Here is a 21026-nt window from a genome sequence, read left to right as displayed (position 1 = left end):
ACCATATGCCATTTTGAATAAAAAAACAGTTTTATTTAAAACATTTCCAAATATACACAACATATCATTGTATTTCATATGCATAAATATTTCTGCAATATTGACACATAAATCAGAAGTAGGTTGTACCACAATGAAAGTTCAAGTGTATGTCATTCCATGTATTTAAGACAAAAATATCCACCCCAAAATTATTCCAGCTTTATCCCACGTTGAAGTATTTCATATGTGAAAACATCATGTAAATGCAAATCCTATACTTACTACATAAAGCACTGCCTAAAACACTGTTTTATGACATTCACAGAGCACTCAGAAAAGCACAAGCAAAACTGCAAGTTCATGAGAATGACTCAACAACTTCAGTTTAACAAGCAGCGCATCCAACATTTTAGATCAATTATTCATGCTTTTGTCTTAGCATATCTCTTTGACTTGAAAAACCACAGAAAGGGAGACTTAAGAGGAATCCATGCTAATGAAGTCCAGTTCTACTTAAGGGCCTGACATTTGCAGGGGTTGAAAGCAAAACAAATGTATTTAAAAAAAAAAAAGAAAAAAAAAGTAGGTAGGTAGGACCTCATAGCTCTTTTACTGCGCTGTACCTTTGCACATGATATGTGAGTGAGGTATTTTAGGTTTTAGAGCAGTGGTTTTCATACTGTGGGTTGCAGTGTGGGGACAAGTGAGTTGATTGTTTTTAGCTTTCCACAAGAGCACAAGTAAATGAGGCACGTTTTAGACCAGAAGTGATGAAGAATGTGGATCAGAACAAATAAACACATGTCCCATGAAACAGTAGTGAAATTTATTAAAAGGTAAGGTAAGAACTGAATGAATGGCATCTGAACACAGAACAAATAAGTGTTATGTTATTTAGGGAGGCACAGTGATATTGGTATTATATTGGTATTATATTGGTATATATATATATATATATATATATATATATATATATATATATATATATATTGGCATCAGACAGATGTTTAGATTTGAGGCGACTGAGCCACTACACTACAATGTCTTTTATTGTTATTGTAATTTTATTGGTTTAACTTGTTAAAAAGGGTTCTATATAGCACAGGAAAGGGTTCTTCTATTGTTACAAGCTTGACACTGTAAAAATAGAAGAACCTTTTTGGGTTCTATATAGCATCTTTCTCAAAAAGGTTCTTTATAGAACCATCTACAGCACATTCTTCATTAATATCAGTATATTGAGCAAAAGTGGACTGAAAGCTTTTTTGTCTTATTTCACTCCACAAAATATTTGGTGGGTCAAGACAAACACTAGACCAACATGTGTCATCCAGGTATGAAAACATTTGGGAATGTCAGTTTTTAAGCAACAGTGCAAAGGCAAGAAGAAAAGAATTCACAAATACAGAGGACAGAAGAAACAGACTTAAAAGCAAGTACCCACAGAACTGAGTACTTCACAGCACGGAGTACAGCAGTCTGCTGTCTTTTCTGCGAGGATGTGCTTTAAGTGGAACACCAGTAAAACTTGTGTAAACAGCAGAACAGGGGTCCAACACAGCAGCATACAAAGGAGGAAGACACTGGGATTGGCCGAGGCGCAGGCTAGTTCAGACAGAATACTGAGATGCGTGTATGATTAAAGTTAAATGTCCTTATGTTCAAGCCGTTCAAGCTCTCACTAAACTCTTAAAACGGTTAAAATAGAGAACCATCTCTCGAACATAGAAAAGCACTACATACATTTTATATCCACTACTGTGAATGAAAAGAAACATAGAGAACGCTCTGAATGGATTACACATAAAACATTAATACATGAATGCATCTCTGTATATGCACTGAGCTTTTCACTGTTTCCTCATAAAGCAAGTTCTCTTTTCTAATTGAAATTCAGGTCAGTTACAGTTTTGAGATCTTTGAGTACAAAAAAAAAGCTGCTGCTAGATCACATTTTGCGCAAACGCTATGGAGAACATGTGATTTGGATAAATTAAGAAAGAAATTTCATTCATTGGGTTTTATCAACAAAGAACAATGTGGATTTAAACATCCATATCTGAAAGTCCAGATAAGAATGAAAAAGTCTGCCAGGAGAACAAAATCTACATACATGCCTGTTATTATTTTATTACTATTGTGCAAATTCAATGTATTCTGCTGCATATTAAAGGGAACTAATGTCCCTTGAAATCACATCTTGGGGAAAATGATTTTCAGAAGTAGGTTACTGTATATTACTCAAAGCGGACTGGCTTGTCATTTTATTCAAATACATTTTGTTCTTTGGAGAAAAAGGCCAATTGTAGGCGATGACTAGAGGCTTTCCTCCAGTTCTATGAATATTATGCTACATATTCTATACTATATCTTTAAACTATATCTTTAGTTTAAAAACCCTGCTAGCATATTTTTAAGACGTTTAAATGTTCAACCTCTTATCAACTGGCCTGCCATAAGATAACATTTCAAAGCACCACACAGAGCAGACGGTTTCTCCACAAGAAAACCACTGCAATTAATCAACCATTAATCAACTGTTAAAGCACTACTTTTAAAACATCATTGATATCATAAAACTTGAAACATTAAAGTTACCCATCTTCTCTGTTTACAAAGCAGCAACATTAGTAAAAATTTGAATACAATTTAGAATTAATATAAAAAATCCAGAATGCACCAACAAAGTCATAATACATTTGACTATCATTTTTGATCTCAAAGATTATTTGGAATGTATCATTCTGGCAGTGAGACCATCATAAATACGCATTTGCATTCAGTATAACATGTAAGAATCACATCTGTATCAGAGAATTTGCTGATATAATGGATGTGTATGGAATGCATTTTGCCAGTATTTGCAGATACAGCTTCAGCGCAAGACTCTGATGTTTCAACCTAAAGCTCCACAATGACTCAGCTGAAGCTCGCTGTCCATGTGTTCTGGATATGTAACTGTGAGTCATTACTGAAGATTATGTCTTTTTCAGAACTCTCGGGTAATTTTAGAAGACGATTAAAACGCTACCTCATACATCAAAATTTCTAATAAGTGTTTTCGAGTTCACAAAGGACTCATTTCGTGGTTAACCGCTTCCCGATTACGATATTACAAAACACCAAAGGAGATCTCTTGCTTATCCTTCAAAACTAATACCAGCAAAAGCTTGGCACTCCCTGTATGGGTGTGAGGAACAGTTTCTTAAAGATGAGAAGATCTTTAGGAGTTATTTCATAAGATGCTGAACATAAAATACTTACTATTTTTAATTATTATCAATAAACAAGAACTGAAGATCTAAAGATCTACATCAGGAATTTTCAGATATCATTTTAAAGCATCAGAGTAAAATTCGCAGGTCAAAGACATGTTAAAATGTCAAGAGCCAGAACACATGAACACTACTAAGCACTGAGCAGCCATCAACAGGTTGATCCACTGTAGAGGTTTATACTGAAACACAGTAAAGCACTGTTTTAATGCACTCCCATGTCTTACTGTTCAAATTAAGGCCATCATAAATGTTTAAAGCAACCCTTACAGCCTGACCACATGCACACAATGTTCTGTCTAAGAGATTCAGTGGTGTTGATAGAGGCTGTAGGTGTAACAGGCATTTCAGAAAATGCCCAAAGGCTTTGAGATGATTCAACACTGATTAGAACCTAGAACAAGTTAAGATGCATTAGGCAATCAACTAATGATTATTCAAATGATTGTTGACCTCAAGCAGCAAGTGCACACCAAGTTACCAGTTTATTAGGCACCTAGGTAGTATCTACCTATACTTACTGGCCATTTTATCAGAAACACTTACCACGTAGGTGCATTTTATAGATATTTGTACACATAGTTCATGGCTTTAGTTAATCTTTTTCCATGCACAACTTAGGTTAGTTATCCTCTTCATCAGTGCTCAGTTTCTGACCACAGGACCACTGTCACCTGGATATTTCTGGTAGGCAGACTATTCTTAACTCAGCAGCAACACTGAGGTGCTTAGAAACCCCAGCAACATTGCTGTTCCTATTTCAGTCATGCCACATTACCAGCTATCACTGCTACCTGAGGTTGTTCCACCACCCAAACAATCTGGTCAGTGGTGGTCCTATGGTGGTACATTTCCATTGATGGACAGGGTGGTGGATAAATGGTGCAGCAAGAGATGTGCTACAATCAGTAACTGACAACAAAAAAGTGCAACTACATGGTAGGTATTTCTGATAAAATGGCAACTCAGTGTATCAGTTTGGCACAGATGACCAGCTGCACCTCATTATTCCAAAATCTTATTCCAAGAAGTAACATAAACTTCAGGAACACTAACAGAGAGGAATTTTGATTCAGCACACAGAATTTAGAGAGGTGATGGAAGTCAGTTTTTGAGGATCTGCTCCAGAACAGAGAGAAGGTTCTTCAAGCCGTACATGTAACCCTCATCTGGGCTATCACTGGGAAAGACATGGGCAAAATCAATCATCCTCACATCCACATCTTCCTCCTTCTCTCCAAATCCATCTCTCAACCTCCCTTTCCCCAACCCTGTGCTCCTACCGTCAACCACTCTCATGTTTTTTGTGTCTTCCTCGCTACTCACTCCGTTGCCATTAGCCTGCTCCAGGTGGTAATGTAGAGAGTGAGGCCAAATCCCATTCTTATGCCTTACATACTGAATGTCCTGGGGAAGGTCACTGCAGTTTAGCCAGCCACAGGCACTCCTCTGAGAGGCTAAACTGCAGCGGTGACCCCGAAGCTTGCAGTTGGCAAGGTGAATGTTATTATTGCACTCTAGTTCACCTTGCCCATTTTCCTGTCTTGTCTGGGCGTCTTCTCTCCACTTGATTCCGTTAGCTAAGCGAGGTGAGCCCTCGTACACAAACAGCAGAGAGCTGGCATAGAAGTGCAGCTGCTTCTGACCCTCGAACCAGCGCAGGATATCACGGATTTTACAGATGCTGAGAGAAACAGCATCTTTCCTGAGTTCCACTCCATTATGGAAGAATTGAGCCAAGCCTGCAAAAACAGAGTGCAAGAGCAGCATTTTAACATCTGAAAAGAAAAAGAAAAAAAAAAAATACAGAAGTGCCTTTTTTTACCAGTACTATTATAATCATGACTTTTTTGTTTATTTATTTATTTCTTTTCAACTGAGCTTTTCCTTTTATTACTGTAGTCAAGTAAGGAAAGGTTGAGTCATACCAGTTTTGAGCGTCTCTTGCCTCAGACTGCGTCCATAAAACTGGTCATGACTGATATAACTCTCTGAATTTACCTGGTACACCTGAGAATAAGACAGGAGGCATTGAGACAGTGAAAGAAAAGGGTTGTACAAATAATGACTGCTCATTTTCCAAAATAGATTTCAGAATAACATTAAGCCACAGGACTACACACAATTCCATGTAACTGGGACCTTTGCACCAAAGTGTTTTTGCACACAACAGTATAGTGTACCGAGTCTACAGTACTACAAAGTAAGCATAGCTAGGAGGTATGACAGCTAATAAGCCATTTTGGCCACTTTAGGCTTGTACTTTAATGGACACATATGTTAAACTCAACAAACAAATGGTTAAAATTTGCAGAAAATAGTATATTTAAGTTGGTGCCCTCTAGAGGATGTTTTAGTTTATTTTCACTTAGAAAATCAACAAAACATGTAATTTGAACAGAGGTGTTCAAACTTTTGCTTATGACTGTGTATATACTTGAGATTAACATCTCCATACAAATAGACACACAATTGCACACACAAATACACAACCACACATGATCTCAAAATGGTAAAAAATTGGAAGAAGCTGAAATCAACAAAAAGCAAATGGGAACTAAGCCTACTGGGGAAGTGGGAGAGAGAGAGAGAGCAAGAAAGAAAGAGATAAAGTTGTGTGTGTGTACGTGTTTGAGTTCGAGAGAGAGAGAGAGGGAGAGAGAGAGAGAGAAAGAGAGAGAGATAGTGAGAGCATCTCATCCACTGAGAAAAACTAATTAGATGCTAAAAGAAATTCTCAAAAAGAATGTAGGAACAGAGACGGAATATATACGTGTGTGTGTGTGTGTGTGTGTGTGTGTGTGTGTGTGTGTGTGTGCGCGTGTGTGTGTGTGTGTGTGTCTGGGGATTTGAGCGAATGGAGGAGGAATCTAGCACACAGCTAGGAAGGACAGTGAGGGTAAGCTACATAAAAACATCATCAAATATTTATGATCAGCAGCCAAAAAGTCATTTTATCAGCTTAGAACATCAGATCAAAACTTTTCTGTTTTATAAAACAATGTAAAGTCAACAATAATATAAAGTATTCAAGACGATAAATGGACATCATTATATGATGTTTTATTGTCACAGGCCTTCAGAGACCATACAGTACTTTTTTCAAACTGTGGGAGAGACTGCCCTCTAGTGGTCAGATACCAGAATGTGTTGAATGCTGTGCAATACATGAGATTTTCAACTTAAAGGGAAATTTCACATATTTTTCAAGATTTCTGCATAATGCAGCCATTATGATGAAAAGTCACTCTGAGTGGTTTGATCAGAAATGCTACATTCTGAAGAAACTTGCCAGGTCACAACAGTGGAAAACAGTGGTAAGATTTTGGACTAAAATGTACAGGCAGTAGCTGTGGCCAGTCTGGGTTACTCACTGAAAAAACAGGAACATTCCTCTTTACTACTTCAGAGAAAGCAAAAAGTCCATACTGAGATCCTGTCTACACTCCTAGTGTGTAGGCACAGCAAGGACAGGGAGGTAAACTTCAGCTGTACAGTGTGGCACTTGCTGTAGCGTTTATTGACCGTCTACTTGCCACATCTATCACTTCATGGAGGTCTCCCCCAACTTCTCTTATCAAAACAACTCCAGTAATTAACGATTTGCTAAGAAAAGGACTTGGCATATTGATCAGGCCTCTCCATTAAAGTTAGGAGAAGGACAAGCGAGTGGGAGCGTACCCTTACAGTTCTTACACCTGTCAGGCAAGAAGCTGTAAGAAGCCGCTATTCAGATAGAATGTTTTTGTTTTCTGTTCTCAGTGGTATTTATCATTAGGAACAGCCACACAGAAATTCTGTGAACAAAAACACAAGAAGTAATAGCACCCAGGGGCTATTGGATAAATAGCCCAAAGACTGAAAAAAAGAATGCATGGTAGATAGAAGGGTACAGAAAGTGATGGCTAGGCTTCATGAGTGAGAGATTAATATTAGAGCTTAACATTCTAAAGTAATAAACAGTAAATAGTCAAAGCAATCCAGTTCAGTCACAAATCAAATTTACACAGTTTTCCCCTTATCCCAGTGCAAAGGAGTGTACAACTGATGTACCCCTAGTGGATAGGGGATACCCATAGTGCAGAATCTGCCGTTACATAGAAAAGAGCAATCCCATATGACATAGTGTCTGAAATCGTTTACTACCATCACAGATTCTGTTCCCTATAATAGTGTCTATGTAGCAAACCAGATTTTCTAACAAAGTGTAGTGATTAGCAGACAATTTTGGACACAGCGCATTACAGTGGTTTTCCCACAGTGTCACTGGGGCTGAAATCACTGTAATACATGGCCTCAAGCAGTTTACGACTATCATAAAACGGTGAAAAAACTGGTACATTAATACATAACATAATAATGTGTGTATATTGAGTATTTAATTATGGCTTTGAACGTGCTTCCACCAAATTCAAAGTTCTAAAGTTGTAGTTCGGCAGCTAACTGAAACTGACCTTCTCGTCAACGGTCTCAGTTTGTTCATTTAGTGAGTGCCAAAGTTAAGTTGCAGTCAAGCGAAACACGAGTAAAATCTGCCTGGCATGAAGAAACATTCCTTGGTCAGCAAAATGTTGTTTTGTCACTCCCAGTTGCAAAAAAAACAAAAACAAAACAAAAAACACACTAATTACACAACTAACATTAACCATTTACGGAACTGTACGTTCCCTCCCTGTACCACCTAATATCAGTATTGATGTGGTCGTCTGACTTCAGCTTCAGCCCCGTGAAGAAAACAATACGGTGACAGTCCAGTGTGATCTGCGGCCAATGGCAGCGTGCACACTTGTTATAACAAACCACAGAGCAACTGCACCAGGGTTTGTTTTAATGGAACCAAAACCTGTAAGCCCACTATGAAACTTCTTTTGCACTGGAGCTATGAGGGTAATGGAAGCTTATAGCCCACCAATCAGCACTGTGCAAACTAAAAGCTTCACTCACCTCAAGCCATTTCAAATTGTAAAAGCCACCAGGAGCCTAAACCCATTAGTGAGTCTCGCTCTTCCCAGCACACAATACGTACAAAGCATGTGCTGTGAATAACTTTCCAACAACCAATAAATGGTTGATAAATTTTGCTAACATTCCTCTCTCTTGATGGAAAAACAGGCAGCACTTGGGTAGTTTGTCGTAAAAAGGGTCCTCACCAGTCACAAGGATGATGTGGGCTGTCCCACCCAGAGAATGAGTAGTGAAGAGAACTGCCTGCTCAGTAATATCTCCTGGGTTTGTCAAACGCTAGAGGGCACTTCCAAGCAAGTCTAAAATGAATGAGTTAATATGGAGCACTTCAGCAAAATCAAAGTTTGTAAATGCTGGAACATTTTTCTATGGAAGAATGCATTCATTTCCTGAACACAGAACTGTTTAAAACATTTTAACACCACTGTTATATTTTTGAGCACTTCTGAACTCCATTTATAGGACTTTATAAAGGCGCCTCATGTATGTTGTACACCCAAAACCTGTTTGCTGTAGAAAAAAGGAATTATACAGGTAAGTTTTTTGGCTTTTTAGATGAAATACATCCTCCTACTCTCCAAAATTAAAGGAAGGTCCTGGACAAATGGTCAGAAATTATTTTAACATTTAGTTTGTAGCTGTAGCTCCCTTAACCTCCATTAATTTAGGACTCACTCATGGGCACCCTCAGGCATTTTGCAGCCATGTTTTTGATTTAATGGGAGAAGTAGAAAGTGGCCAGGCTCCCCTTAAACTGGCTCTGGTCCTGCCAAAATATCTTTAACAAAACTGTGTTCCCCAACGTTCTCTCTGTGTTCAAGACTAAAGAGCTAACTTGATCGAGCAAAAGCTAAACCAGCAAACATAACTGAGCTAACAAGAATGTTCAATCATCTGTCCATCCAATCAACAAGCCATGCCAGTGTTCCCTGGATGCACATCCAGCAGCAGAGTGAGTAAGGACCTTATCTTGCCATGTAAAAGCTGGATAGTTTTAGTGAACAGAAGGGATAGCCTACAACACCAGCAGTAGAGCCCATTTCACTCAATTCTCCTCGCTCGCGCTGTTGTGTACAGTTTTGGTTCAGTGATGTAGAAGGCCGTGAGCCGTCGACTCATGCATGTGCATCAGAATATTAGGCTCAGACAGTCCTCAGATAGTTCTTAGAAACAATATTTAATTATAGTGCTATATTTTTTTTGCTAGATGTTTAATACTTAATTTCAGTACCAAATATACATTCAGCATATTTTACATTGTGTTCCCTAAAATTTAAAGTAATCTTAAAATAAAATACTTTTGTCTGTTTTTATTTACTTTTTTGCTTCATTGGCCTTTTAGTTCCAGCACAAAACTAAAGAGGGAAACTTAAGACACCAACTCTGTCTTGGCTGATTAGGGCAAGAGGAAAATTGCCTCAATTGGATTTTTTGTTGAACTATTGATTTTTTTGATTGAACAATGAGTGGTTACGGAAACAATCACACACACACACTCACACATCAACACAGTGTCTCACCCTCATTCCCAGAAGCAGGAATCCAACCTCCTCCATTGGAGGATACTTTCTAATCTGCTCTTCACGTTTCTCTCGCGAGGCAAACGGGTCATAGCTCTTCCTTCCAATCTTCACATCCATGATACACGGACATGCAAACCTCCGGGTCACATCCTCCAGCTTCAGATACACCTCTGACACAGAGAGCACACACAGAGAGGGAGAGTGTCAAGTAAAAGTTTGAGTTTTTTTCCCCACCTACAGATTCAGTATTGACAAGGTTGAATTTGCTATCACTTTGGGGTTTTTTGTGCTTAACTGCAGAGAGAGTAATCTATGCTCTGCATTCATCCATGCCCACAAAAGCATTCTTTAGTAGCACTCATTTCTAGGTTGGACAAACGTAACAGAACATAGAGATTTGCATCATTTAGATTTGCTACCTAAAGTTGAGTTTCCAGCTGAAAATGTTTCACTAGGTAGCTAAACTAAGTGGTTGTAGCTAATCAAAACTAGGCCAGCTGGAAACATCAGATTTGTCACTACGCTAACATTTAAAACAGATCTAGCCTAGGCAAGTGACCTTCCAAATATATACAAAATAAATATCTTTTAAAATGAATAACTCTCTAAATTTGTATATTTTAAGAAAATGCTCTGCACTACGATTTCTAAGTAGGTTGAATGGGACTTTCGCAAATGTTCTCTGAAGCATGCTGTGAAAGTACACACAGTACAGTATGTGTAGGCAGAGTACAGATAGGTCAACTGATTAGAGACTCTCATAAGAGAAACCTGAAAAAAGTAACAGAATGTAAAGATAAAATTTTAAACTGTAATTCCTTTTACAGCGATTTTCGTTTAATGTTCAACGTGAACAGTAAACTTGAGACACAGTCCGCTGGCTGTCATGTTAGTGAGTGCTGTTTCAGAGGGCCTGGCTGCAGTTGCTTTGCAAAGAGACTCTGATAAGACTCTCTATCCACCCAACTCTTTTCAGTTATGTCAACAGTCACTGACAGGCCAGTTCTCAACGGTCAGCTGATTAGAATCCCAGAGAAAGTGTTTTATTGTGTTTGCTGTAACTAGGCTGGTCACAGTTGGTTTAAAGTCTAAAGCTGTCACACTAAAACAGTGATCCTTTAACATATATGCACAAGAGCTAAAGCTCAAACACAACTACTGTATAATTACATTCCTGCTACACTCACAAATAATTCAAAACAAAGAGACTCAGCATACAGGCATGGCAGAAAACATGCTCTGGCTACAGTGTCACTCTTAGAGCATAAACCAACTGAAGTAGCTAGAAGGTTTGTAAACTGCCTACATTTCCTTTCATCAGCAATTACTCATATAAAACAGGACTACTGCTGCTTCCTGTCTGTTAGAGGTGATGCACTGTGCAATCTCTCCACACTGACAAATTACATTCCCCTCACCATTCCACAATCATTAACAAGTTTACCAGTCATTTATTGAGGAATAAATCCCTTAAATCAGTGTCATTAGACACAGTTTGACCCGAGATTGCGTCCTGTAAAGTGACTTAAAGCAGGGGTGTCCAATCTTATCCGCAGAGGGCCGGTGTGGCTGTAGGTTTTCATTCCAAAAGATCAGGAAGTCACCTGATGAAATGTTTGAAGACCAACTGATTGAACAAGTAGAATCAGGTGTGCTCCAGCTTGCTTTGAGTGAAAACCTGCAGCCACACCGGCACTTTGAGAATAAGATTGGACACCCCTTGACACACGGCCAAGAGATGAAAAAAATACTAACATATTATGAGGTCTAAAAGTCTGAGAGCACATCAAGTCTGGGATTTTCATTTAAACCTGGAAAATGGTGATATGTAATTGGTGAACAAATTAGTTCTTTGAGCTTTTAAGTCTCAGTTGTGTTATTTTGTCTCTTGGTTTGTTCTTGTGTCATTTACAAGTGTGCCTCATTAGTTCTTTAGAAATATTTATTACCTTTACCTGCTTTAATCTGCTGATGACCGGTTGACTTTCCTGACTGTATTTTGCCCGTCTACCTATTTTGTGATTCTTGCCCCTTGACGTTCATCCAGTGAAACTACTTTTCTGACTTTTGATTTTTTTCAAAAATAACAGTCATAATGCATATTTTGTTAATTAGCTAATTAGAAGCTAAAGTTACATTGAAAATTAAAACACAGATAATGTTACTAAATCATAGACAATGTTGCAAACTAATTTTGTGAACAAAATAAACAGTAACAATGCTACTGAGTGAAGAGCTATTTGGGAGCTGAATAAGCTAGCTCTTATTTGTGAGCTGAGTCAATTTGTTTGGCTTACTGAAAAGAACCAGAATGCAACATGGCTGGAAATAAACAAAGTAGAATTTTGAAAATTGTTTAAACAAATAAAATTCTGCACCATTTCTAGGTCGCTATTCAAATTTAAGTAAATTTGTGACCCTAACCTTGTTAAGGCCTTTGTACCAAAAGGTCATATTTGATCTCCTCATCAGAAGACAAACCAAGTTAATGCCAGTTCAAAAGGGGAAACATCAAATACTAAGAAATTTTGTACTTCATGTGAATACTTCAAAGATTCTTCTTTTGCTTGATGATATAATTTGTAATGAAAAGGTCTGCATTAAAAAAATAAATGCATTTTCACTAGCGGTCTCAGACTTTTACCCACCTTTATGTATATGTAAACAGCCAGTTGTGTTATTTACATTGATCTTGATGGCAGACATGAAATTATATAATGAAGTTACTATAGCATTATAAGCAGGTCAGTGCTCGACAGGTCTACTTTCTCACCATTTGGTGATTCCGATGATGCCCATGTGCCATAGTACCTGGGCAGGTGTTGCTGCAGGGCCAGTAGCTGTGGGTCTGTGCAGGCTTGAGCATACACCTAAAGAACACATAACAGTGAAGGTGGATGAAAATTGGATTCTTAGAGAAAAACTAATATCACAAAAATTGCAGCCTGTATGATACTTTAGAAAACAGACCATTTAAAGTGAGTAAGTAGAGATCTAGAGGTTTTGGATCTGTCTGCCGGTTGTTATAGGAGGTCATGTCTTTTTTTCCAGTGGGTTTATTACCTGTTTGTAGAAGTGCATCTCACGGGGGCCTCTGGGAGGAGGCTGCAGCTGTTTCAGCACTGTGCCATCAGGGTGCTGCAGGATACCTGAGCAATTACATACAAAAATTGAATCAAACTCTGTATCGATGCAACTGTTCTGACCATATACAGACAACAGATGAGAAAACACCTAAGGGAAAATCATTTTGTGACTAAATGGCATCAGTGCATCATAAAAAATATAGTCAATCATGTTCTAATGTTGATTACATTTTCTAGATATTAATAAACAGTTCAATCATTTTGCAATGCTGATTACATTTTCTAAACATGATCAAACATTAATTCCCCAGCATAATCCTAACTGAATACATTCTAAAAAGTATTAGTGGGAAATTGTTATTGCGTCCATAAAGAAACCATATCGCAGCCTTGCGCCTCACCAAATTTCCTCTGTACTGCTCAAAGTCAATGTACTGTGTTAAAAGTTACAATCATTAATATCAAGGGAGCCAAAATGTAGCCTATATCAGAGGAGGATTCAAGCCCACATATCTGCTGCGTTCTCATTTACTAACACTTAAACCAGGCAATCATCGCTCTTACAGCCTTTGAATACCAGGCTCAGGTTTGTCTGCAGCTGAAACAATGGAAACATTGCTAGCTGGCAACCCTGAAAAACTGGACTGAAAACCCCTGGTCTACATGAAGTGTGGCATGATGTGAGGCACAAAAAGAGACACTTCTTTTTAACTTCTCCATTTACTCTCTGTGGTGATTGGAGAACTTAAACAACTAAGTGAACCATTAACCCAGGCCTCAAACAGCATTAGCCGGAGCCTAGTCTTTTCTGTCACTGAACACTCACACAAGCCAGAGAGAAACACAGCCTCTTTGTTCAAACATCCCCCAAATGCTGAGCAACTACAATCTAAAAAAGGTTCTCATTGCATTCTTATTCACTGGGCTTTTTGGCCTGGTGCACCAGGAGAGGCAGTACTACCACCCCCATACTTCTTTTTCAGTCTTTTCACATCACTGCAGTATCTAGGTCTCCTTTAGGTGTAGGAGGCAAAAGTTGTTAAGACAATATGAGCGTTAGCCATTTGTCTATCCTACTGAGCTCTATGCATAAGAAAGAATCCCCAGAACCTCACCCACCCTGAGTGGGAGCACACATCCACCACTCATTCAAAAAAACAAAGAGATAAAGAGATGATGAACTTAGATCACCCATGCATGATCTGATACCTCCATTCAGACAGGGCAGCAGTATTTGATCTCTAATCTCTAACAGCTTTATCATCACACTACCGCCTGGTAGAATTAAAGCGTTCAGCACCACTGTACTGATAAGCTTCCACTGGACTTTATAACACTGCAAAGAGCTTGGCATGAAAGACGTTTTGATACGTCCAGGAGCTTTTATCGCAATAACAATACAGTATAATTAATCATGTGTGTCTGAGTTAAAGGGGAATTCCATGGATTTTTCACAATTTCGGCATATTTCGAACACTGACATGTAAACAAAGCCATTCAAAGTGGTTTGATGTAAAATGGCTAATTTCTTTACAGTGTTGGTTAAAGGAACCAGGGCTTGCAATGTCTACAACACAAAAACAATCATTTTATTTATTATCTAAAAAAACTAGGGAACCTACATGTGTCTGCTTAGTTATTATACATTATGTTGATAATGCATTAAAAAAGTGTTAAAGCTAAATAAAAAAAATCCTTCAGGTACTACTTTACAACACCATACTTCTACCTATTTGTCATGAATGTATTAGAAAAAGTTTTAGGTTAAAATAATCTCGATACTATTTAACATACTGTTCAGGCATCAGGAAGCGAATTCATAACTATTTCATGTAATAATTAGTGAGGTAGCTTTTAGAGGCCTCAGACGTCTGGTTCCTATCACTACCACTGTGAACATTTCTGACTCTCCGTGTTTCTCTAGTGTGGAGCATTTCACAACAGACCACTCTGAATGATTTTGTTTACATCCTAACTGTTTCATTCCACAGGCATCTGGAAAATTCAGTAGAATTTCCCTTGAAGTGTGATTTCAAAATCTGTTTTACAGTTTCGTATGTGGAAAAAACTCTTCAGAGGTAATTAAAATGAACGTTACTGATGAATTTTCCATAGACTTTAATCTATCTGTTAATCTGCTTTCCTGCTGATACTCAGCTATTCGACCCTTATACACCATCACGAGTAGTGTTACTTGCAACAGAGCACGTAGAGAGGGAGAGAGAGAGGGAGAGAGAGAGGGAGGGAGAGAGGGAGGGAGGGAGGAAGAGAGAGAGAGAGTGAAGCAAAACTGACAGCCGAACGACGCTCACACCTGCGGTTCAGGCTTCACACATGCGCTCCTAAACTCTACATGTGAGACATATATATAAATTAATATATATTTTAGTTTACATATACATATATATATATATATATATATAATATATAAAAGACAGTGCTGATGGGAACTGACCCACTTTACTGATCCCGTATTTGTGTCCGGCCACCTGATGAGGCAGCGGGACGCATCCGCTCGGTCTCTGCTCGACCGCTGGACCGTCCGCTTCCAGTGCGTCCACAGCTAAAGAAGAGTCCACCACTCGGTCTTCTGTAGCCATCCTGAACTTCTGCTGTCATACCATAGTTACCATAGTCTCACTGCTGGGCGGGGGAGCCTGTTGCTTTGAGGAGTTTCAGCTCACCTGGATGTCCGAGTGTGGAGAAGCAACAGCTGCATTAAAGGAACGACTGAACACCTACGAAAGTGCGCGGTCAGAAGGCGAACTAGCTCTAACGCAGACTAGCCACACCCCACTTCCTCGAAACCACAAGCTACACCCGTCCACACCTCCCATGGTCGTTAAAGTTCATTCATAAACTCCGAGGTCGAGTTACTCCGCGCTCTTCTTCTCGTCTCTGTTCACAGCTCAGGGGCTCCACTGAGGAGCAGGGTCTTCTGCTGGTCTTTGGGTCAAATTCAAACGCCTGTTGATTATCACGGAGCTCCGCCTGTCCATGTGCTCCCGCTGATCGGGCTGAAGGACCGAAAGCTCACACGAGGAGGAGGAAGTCTCAGCACTCACCATCTGTCAGAGGCGAGGACGAGCGTGTAAACCTGCAGCTCACAACACAGCCCTGTTCACGAATCGAGGGCTCAGTTTCACTTTAATAGTTAAATAATGGTGACCTTTGCTTTTGTCATTTCATCTCCCCTTACACGATTAACGGCACAGCGACGGAGACCAGGCGATTTCACAGCTATAGCCGAGGGGTTGTTGACATACCGTATCGATGTGCGCATCAGTGATGAACGAAAGTGCGCAGGACAGCTGGGCTTTAATTAATTCCACTATTCTATACAAAATCATCTCAAATTTCTGGTAATTAAGTGACGACGAACGCAATGTAAACGTGTAGAAAATGTAAACAATAAAATATAAAAGCACGATTGCCATTTTAAAAATGTTTTTATTGGGGGAAGCATCTAATACGCGTATGTGCCATATGAGCATTCTTGCACTTTTATTATGAAATATTTTAAAAATAAGAGTACTTTTTTAATTTACTAGGAACCCCATTCAGTAAACATCTTTGTACCTTTTAAGACAAACTAATTGGAAGTCATTGTGTCTGTGTGGAAGCACTACACATTGGTGTAAACTCAGCACTCCAGTTTTTTTTTATTTTTATTTTTTTAGCAGTTTATTAGCAGTTATTTAGATGGTGGACTTAAAGGGTACACTGTCATGGCTAAACCTGCATTAGACATGCTAAGACATGCAAGATCTATTTAAAAAAAAATATTTAAAACATTACAATCATTAAAAATATCAATGCAAGTTTGTTTTCTGTTTCTAAAACAGACCATCAATGAAATTTCAGATCGTAGTCATAGTGTACATATGATGTTTAAATTCCTGTTTGACACTGCTGGCCCCTGTATGCCCACTAACCCAATCATACAACATCTGTCAATAGATTTTGAAAGTAAGTTTAATGTCTATAAAAAACACAAGGCTTCTTTCTTGTATATGGATGCATTATGAGTTGTGCGAAAAGAAATCACGAAAACTAACTTCTCCTAAATTTACTGTTCACAGTGTACAGTAAAAAAAGAAAGAATATGAATTCTTAGTTAAAGCTTCTTATCTGGGGTAAAATAAGACAAAAAGCCAATCTGTTTTATTAATTATTCAAAGTCATACCATAAGTCAAATTTCAGTTACATAAATTAAATTTTGTAGTAGTAAAATGAATATTTCTCAAGTAAAAACAGGTAAACATTGCTTATTAGGAATATAGAGGGCCCCTTGAAGCACTATCCAGTTTTTTTTTCCTCAATAGAAATAATTGAAAAAAATAATCACATGGTTACTTAGATTTAGATGGGCATATTGGGGGCTCCCCACTTATTTATTATTTATTTATTTTGGGGGGTGCTGTAGTACTATCAAGTTTTTATCAAGTACTCTATCAAGTAATTATTAATGATATTATTTGTTAGCACTACAATTGCTCTCCAACACTTCACTGCGCTAGCTCGTAAACAAAATAATTATATATTTGTGAAATGTGAATCTTTTAGGTAAAACATCTGCAACATCACAAGGTTAATACTGTTTATCAGTACTAGAAATACTCAGCACTATAAGCATGTATAAGGCTGTAGTAGACAGAAATAATGGATTTATTGCTGACAAATACAATTATTCAGGGAAAAAAAAAAAAAAAAAAACAAAAACAACGTCTTATGGAGGTATTTTTAATTTAGCTTACCAACTGTGGGAGAAATGGAAGCATGAGTGCAGTAATGACAGGCTCTGCTAAAGTAGTGCTAAAGAAACATACTACATTTCTGGTACCATTCAAATCATTAAAAAAATGAACTGAGTTTACTTGCAAATCACAGGCATTTACACAATCTGTCACACATACAATCAGTTCTGTCAGAGAAAAGTCAAGCATCAGTGTGTTTATCATAGTGATATCGCCCCGAAGATTTCATTAAGATTGCACAGTATTCCACATTTACTCATTTCTAATGAACTAGTAGCACTACTTAAGGTCACATGTGTAGGTTAATTGGCAACATTTGATCACACAAATTCAATTAGTTGGTATAGTTATTGCATTACCAGCTAGAATCTTTTAGGCTTAGTTAAAAAGGCAGGTAACACACCTCCAAGGCTTTGTTTAAAAGTTTTTTTTTCCTGATCCTTTCTGAACAAGAAACACCAGATAAACTGTGATTTGCAATACAGTTACATACACCACAATCAAAATACCAATATCAAAATCAAAATATCTAATCTCAGTATCATGTCTAAACACAGGATGCTGATCAGGCAGCAAGGAAAGAAATCTGATTTAGGCATTTCTCATGTCTGTAAGTATTCACATCTTCAGTGCTTAATGTGTGAACTTAATCCCATCTTTTTAAAGCTCATAAGATTTTCTAAGCAGAGTTTATTTCATGCTGAAATGTCAAATAAGATTTGTACTTTGTGGTAAAACAGATTAAGATGTTCATTTGGTATTTGGTTGAATTTGTTTAAATGAGCTTCTATTTTGTTGTACTTTGCTCAGTGAAACTCAACTGAGATTCTAACCAGAACTGACACAACCACATTCCATTTGTTTAGTTTTAAACAATCAGATCTGTCTGATTAAATGTATACTTGGAAGCACAAAGCATAGTTCAGTAATTTGTTTCATATATTTCTTGTTACCACGCGCTTAAATGTAAACTACTTTATGAAGCTGTCCATTAAGTGCTTTTGTTCACAACAGTTAATGTAACTTATAACCAAGTCTTAAGCTTGTCAGTCAGAACACATTCCAGACATCAGCTGGGAAGGAACCTGGTATTCACTAGAGAGATCAGAATACCAGTTAAAAATGCTAGTGTACTTTTAAACAAGAAAACAAGTGTTCAGCTGTTGACAGTAATCATGGTTACTACAAAAAAAAACTTTGATAAATGGATAAAACTACACCAAGAAACATGATGGAAGACAGGTTAGACAACAGGCCCATGAAGATCAACATACCAGGGGCCCAAGTAGACCATGTATTACACACACCCACACACACAGAGAAACAAGAATATCAGCTCAGCTGCACGTGAGGCAAATAAGAACTAATCTCTCTCACACCTTTAATGAGCAGAGACAGCTGTGCATCCATGAGCAGCGGCAACCCTGAGTGTATGATCGCTCTCACTCATGCGTCCTTGCGCTTTATGATCAAGGGGCCCACATTGTCCCCCGTCTCCTGATTGTGTTTTGCATGAGCACCATCGCAGTATGGGAACTGCAAAACAGAAATAAATTCCATCATTTAAAACAGTACAGAGAACAAAATCTAATTTACATATTTGTCCACTTACAGCAGATGCTGTCAAATCAGTTGAGCCATGTTTGGTATCCAAATTTTAATTCTTTGCTTCCTATTGCTAGCAAACCCTAGAAGTCAGTCACCCAAATCTTTTTCGTGAGAAAATCCCCAAAACTTCTCTTAAACTGCTCAACCACATCCAGCTCTTCATTAAAGTCACAAAGACCTACTGATGTGGGTTACAACACAGTATGACTTACTGTTAATTACAAAAAAGAATTTAAAAAAAAAAAAAACGTGTGTGATCTTAATGAAGACCTGGATGCCATTTGAGCTGTCTGGGAGAACTTTTGGGCCTGTATCTACGACAATTTGTGTCACTTGCCTTGTAATGTTAGCAACACTAGCCTCCTAGCTCCAGTGCTGAGCTAGGTAAGCAAAATCTGGACACCAAGCATGTCTTGGTTGATTGACTACATCCGGGTAGAAAATTGTGGAAAATTGTGTACATTTGATTTTTCACCAAAGCATTCCTTGATTACAGCTGTCTGACCTCAGCATGCACTGCAACAGGAAATTGCTTTTCTAACATAGAAAACAGTAGCATGCATGTTCTTAAAAACTCAGGACAGAAAATTGTAAGTATGAAATATGTAAGGGTCCTGTATCACTGATATTCCCCTCAGGTCTCTTCCAAGGGTCTATCATTTCTATCTTACATGATAACCACTATCAGTGATCAAAACTAAGCATCTGGGCATATCTTAACTTAATATATAGGTGGTGGGGGGTACCCACACTCAAATGACTTGATTTTTTTTAATACCCTTACAAATAAACAGAGTAATCTCACTCCTTAGTCAGGTTTAAATAACCCACGTGACTAGCATGGTCAACTTCACTAGAAAGGTTTTAGCACTTTATAGATTTACTTTGGCCCTATTAAGAGGATTCAGTCATATCTTACCTTTTTAGACCTCCAACATCTACAGTACACGGCTTTATCACCGAGGTCCTCAATGTCAAACGCATGCACCACTTTGGGGTTGTCTTTCTGGAGGTCTAGGTTCACCTTTGGTTTTGCACATTTGGCTTTGGAGAAAAATGTTTTGTAGACCAGAACTCCCACAGCTGCAGCTCCAGCAGTGACGGAGAGAGCCGTTACCAACTCAGCTGTTATCAAAAACACAGCAATGTTAGTTTAGTTTTCCCTGTAAATGTAGGTGTTAACAACAATATGCAGATGACTTGATCTCAAGTCTTAAACAGTTCAGACTCCGTTACTATTTAAACAACACGGATATCCATATTTAATCCAATATTAGGTGGTTTAGGTAACTACACTGCTAAAATTGGTCCTGTTTAGTAGCATTATCGTCTTAGCGTGTCATATGCTCGGCGTGTTGAAACGCACTTGGCTGTGGGGAGCTAACCTAGCAAAGGTTAAGTAACAAAGCTAGCTGCATTTGTCGTTAGCAATGTGCTTGATTTTGGTCGCTTTGACTTTTCGACAGAACAGATTTGCCAGGTGAAGCTCAGATAAGGAGACTCAGTGGTGAAGGAAGCAGCTACACAAACAAATAACTGGGATTAATACAGGTAATTCACAGCTAGCTGGCTGGCTAGCTAACGGGTTCAAGTACACACAAACTTATAAGCAATAAGGTAACCAGAAAAGACAAAAAATATGGACAAAAAAACAGTTATATGAACATTACCTTTAGACATAGAGTGTGAATTACTCATTGCTGTGCCGTACAATTAATTTAGTCAGCACCGCGGAAACCTGTGGGAAAGTGTCCTCCACCGTAGTGTTTCTGAAAGTATGTCGTCCAATAACGCTTACTTTAAAAGTCCTCCGGGGGACTGTGTGGGCT

The 21026-nt window shown here is 38.3% G+C and overlaps 2 protein-coding genes across 2 annotated transcripts; both read right to left on the bottom strand.

Annotated features, from left to right (window-relative positions):
* Positions 1–956: 956 nt before the first annotated feature.
* On the bottom strand, positions 957–16162 carry ipmka (inositol polyphosphate multikinase a). Its single transcript, XM_036574112.1, has 6 exons — positions 15287–16162; positions 12809–12894; positions 12519–12615; positions 9743–9915; positions 5186–5267; positions 957–4999 (listed from the first exon to the last, which is right to left on the bottom strand). Exons 1-6 carry the CDS (start codon positions 15429–15431, stop codon positions 4362–4364), a joined length of 1221 nt encoding a protein of 406 aa, XP_036430005.1. The 5' UTR covers positions 15432–16162; the 3' UTR covers positions 957–4361.
* A 1315-nt stretch (positions 16163–17477) lies between these two features.
* cisd1 (CDGSH iron sulfur domain 1) lies at positions 17478–21002 on the bottom strand. The gene is made up of 3 exons (XM_036574113.1): positions 20868–21002; positions 20117–20322; positions 17478–19125 (listed from the first exon to the last, which is right to left on the bottom strand). The coding sequence occupies exons 1-3, from the start codon at positions 20893–20895 to the stop codon at positions 19036–19038; spliced, it is 324 nt and encodes a 107-aa protein (XP_036430006.1). The 5' UTR covers positions 20896–21002; the 3' UTR covers positions 17478–19035.
* Between the last annotated feature and the right edge of the window lie 24 nt (positions 21003–21026).

The sequence above is a fragment of the Colossoma macropomum genome, unplaced genomic scaffold (genome assembly GCF_904425465.1).
Source record: "Colossoma macropomum unplaced genomic scaffold, Colossoma_macropomum, whole genome shotgun sequence".
NCBI classification, from domain to species: Eukaryota; Metazoa; Chordata; class Actinopteri; order Characiformes; family Serrasalmidae; genus Colossoma; species Colossoma macropomum.
This window is presented reverse-complemented; position numbering and strand designations above follow the sequence as displayed.

Excerpts from the sequence above, each read along its gene's own strand:
- ipmka (XM_036574112.1), bottom strand. The coding sequence starts at position 15,431 with ATGGCTACAGAAGACCGAGTGGTGGACTCTTCTTTAGCTGTGGACGCA. Across the intron at positions 12,616-12,808 it reads AGATGCACTTCTACAAACAG|GTGTATGCTCAAGCCTGCAC; the intron begins GTAATAAACCCA and ends TGTGTTCTTTAG. Across the intron at positions 9,916-12,518 it reads ATCATCGGAATCACCAAATG|AGGTGTATCTGAAGCTGGAG; the intron begins GTGAGAAAGTAG and ends TCTCTGTGTCAG.
- cisd1 (XM_036574113.1), bottom strand. The coding sequence starts at position 20,895 with ATGAGTAATTCACACTCTATGTCTAAAG. Across the intron at positions 20,323-20,867 it reads TTCACACTCTATGTCTAAAG|CTGAGTTGGTAACGGCTCTC; the intron begins GTAATGTTCATA and ends TTTTGATAACAG. Across the intron at positions 19,126-20,116 it reads GATGTTGGAGGTCTAAAAAG|TTCCCATACTGCGATGGTGC; the intron begins GTAAGATATGAC and ends TCTGTTTTGCAG.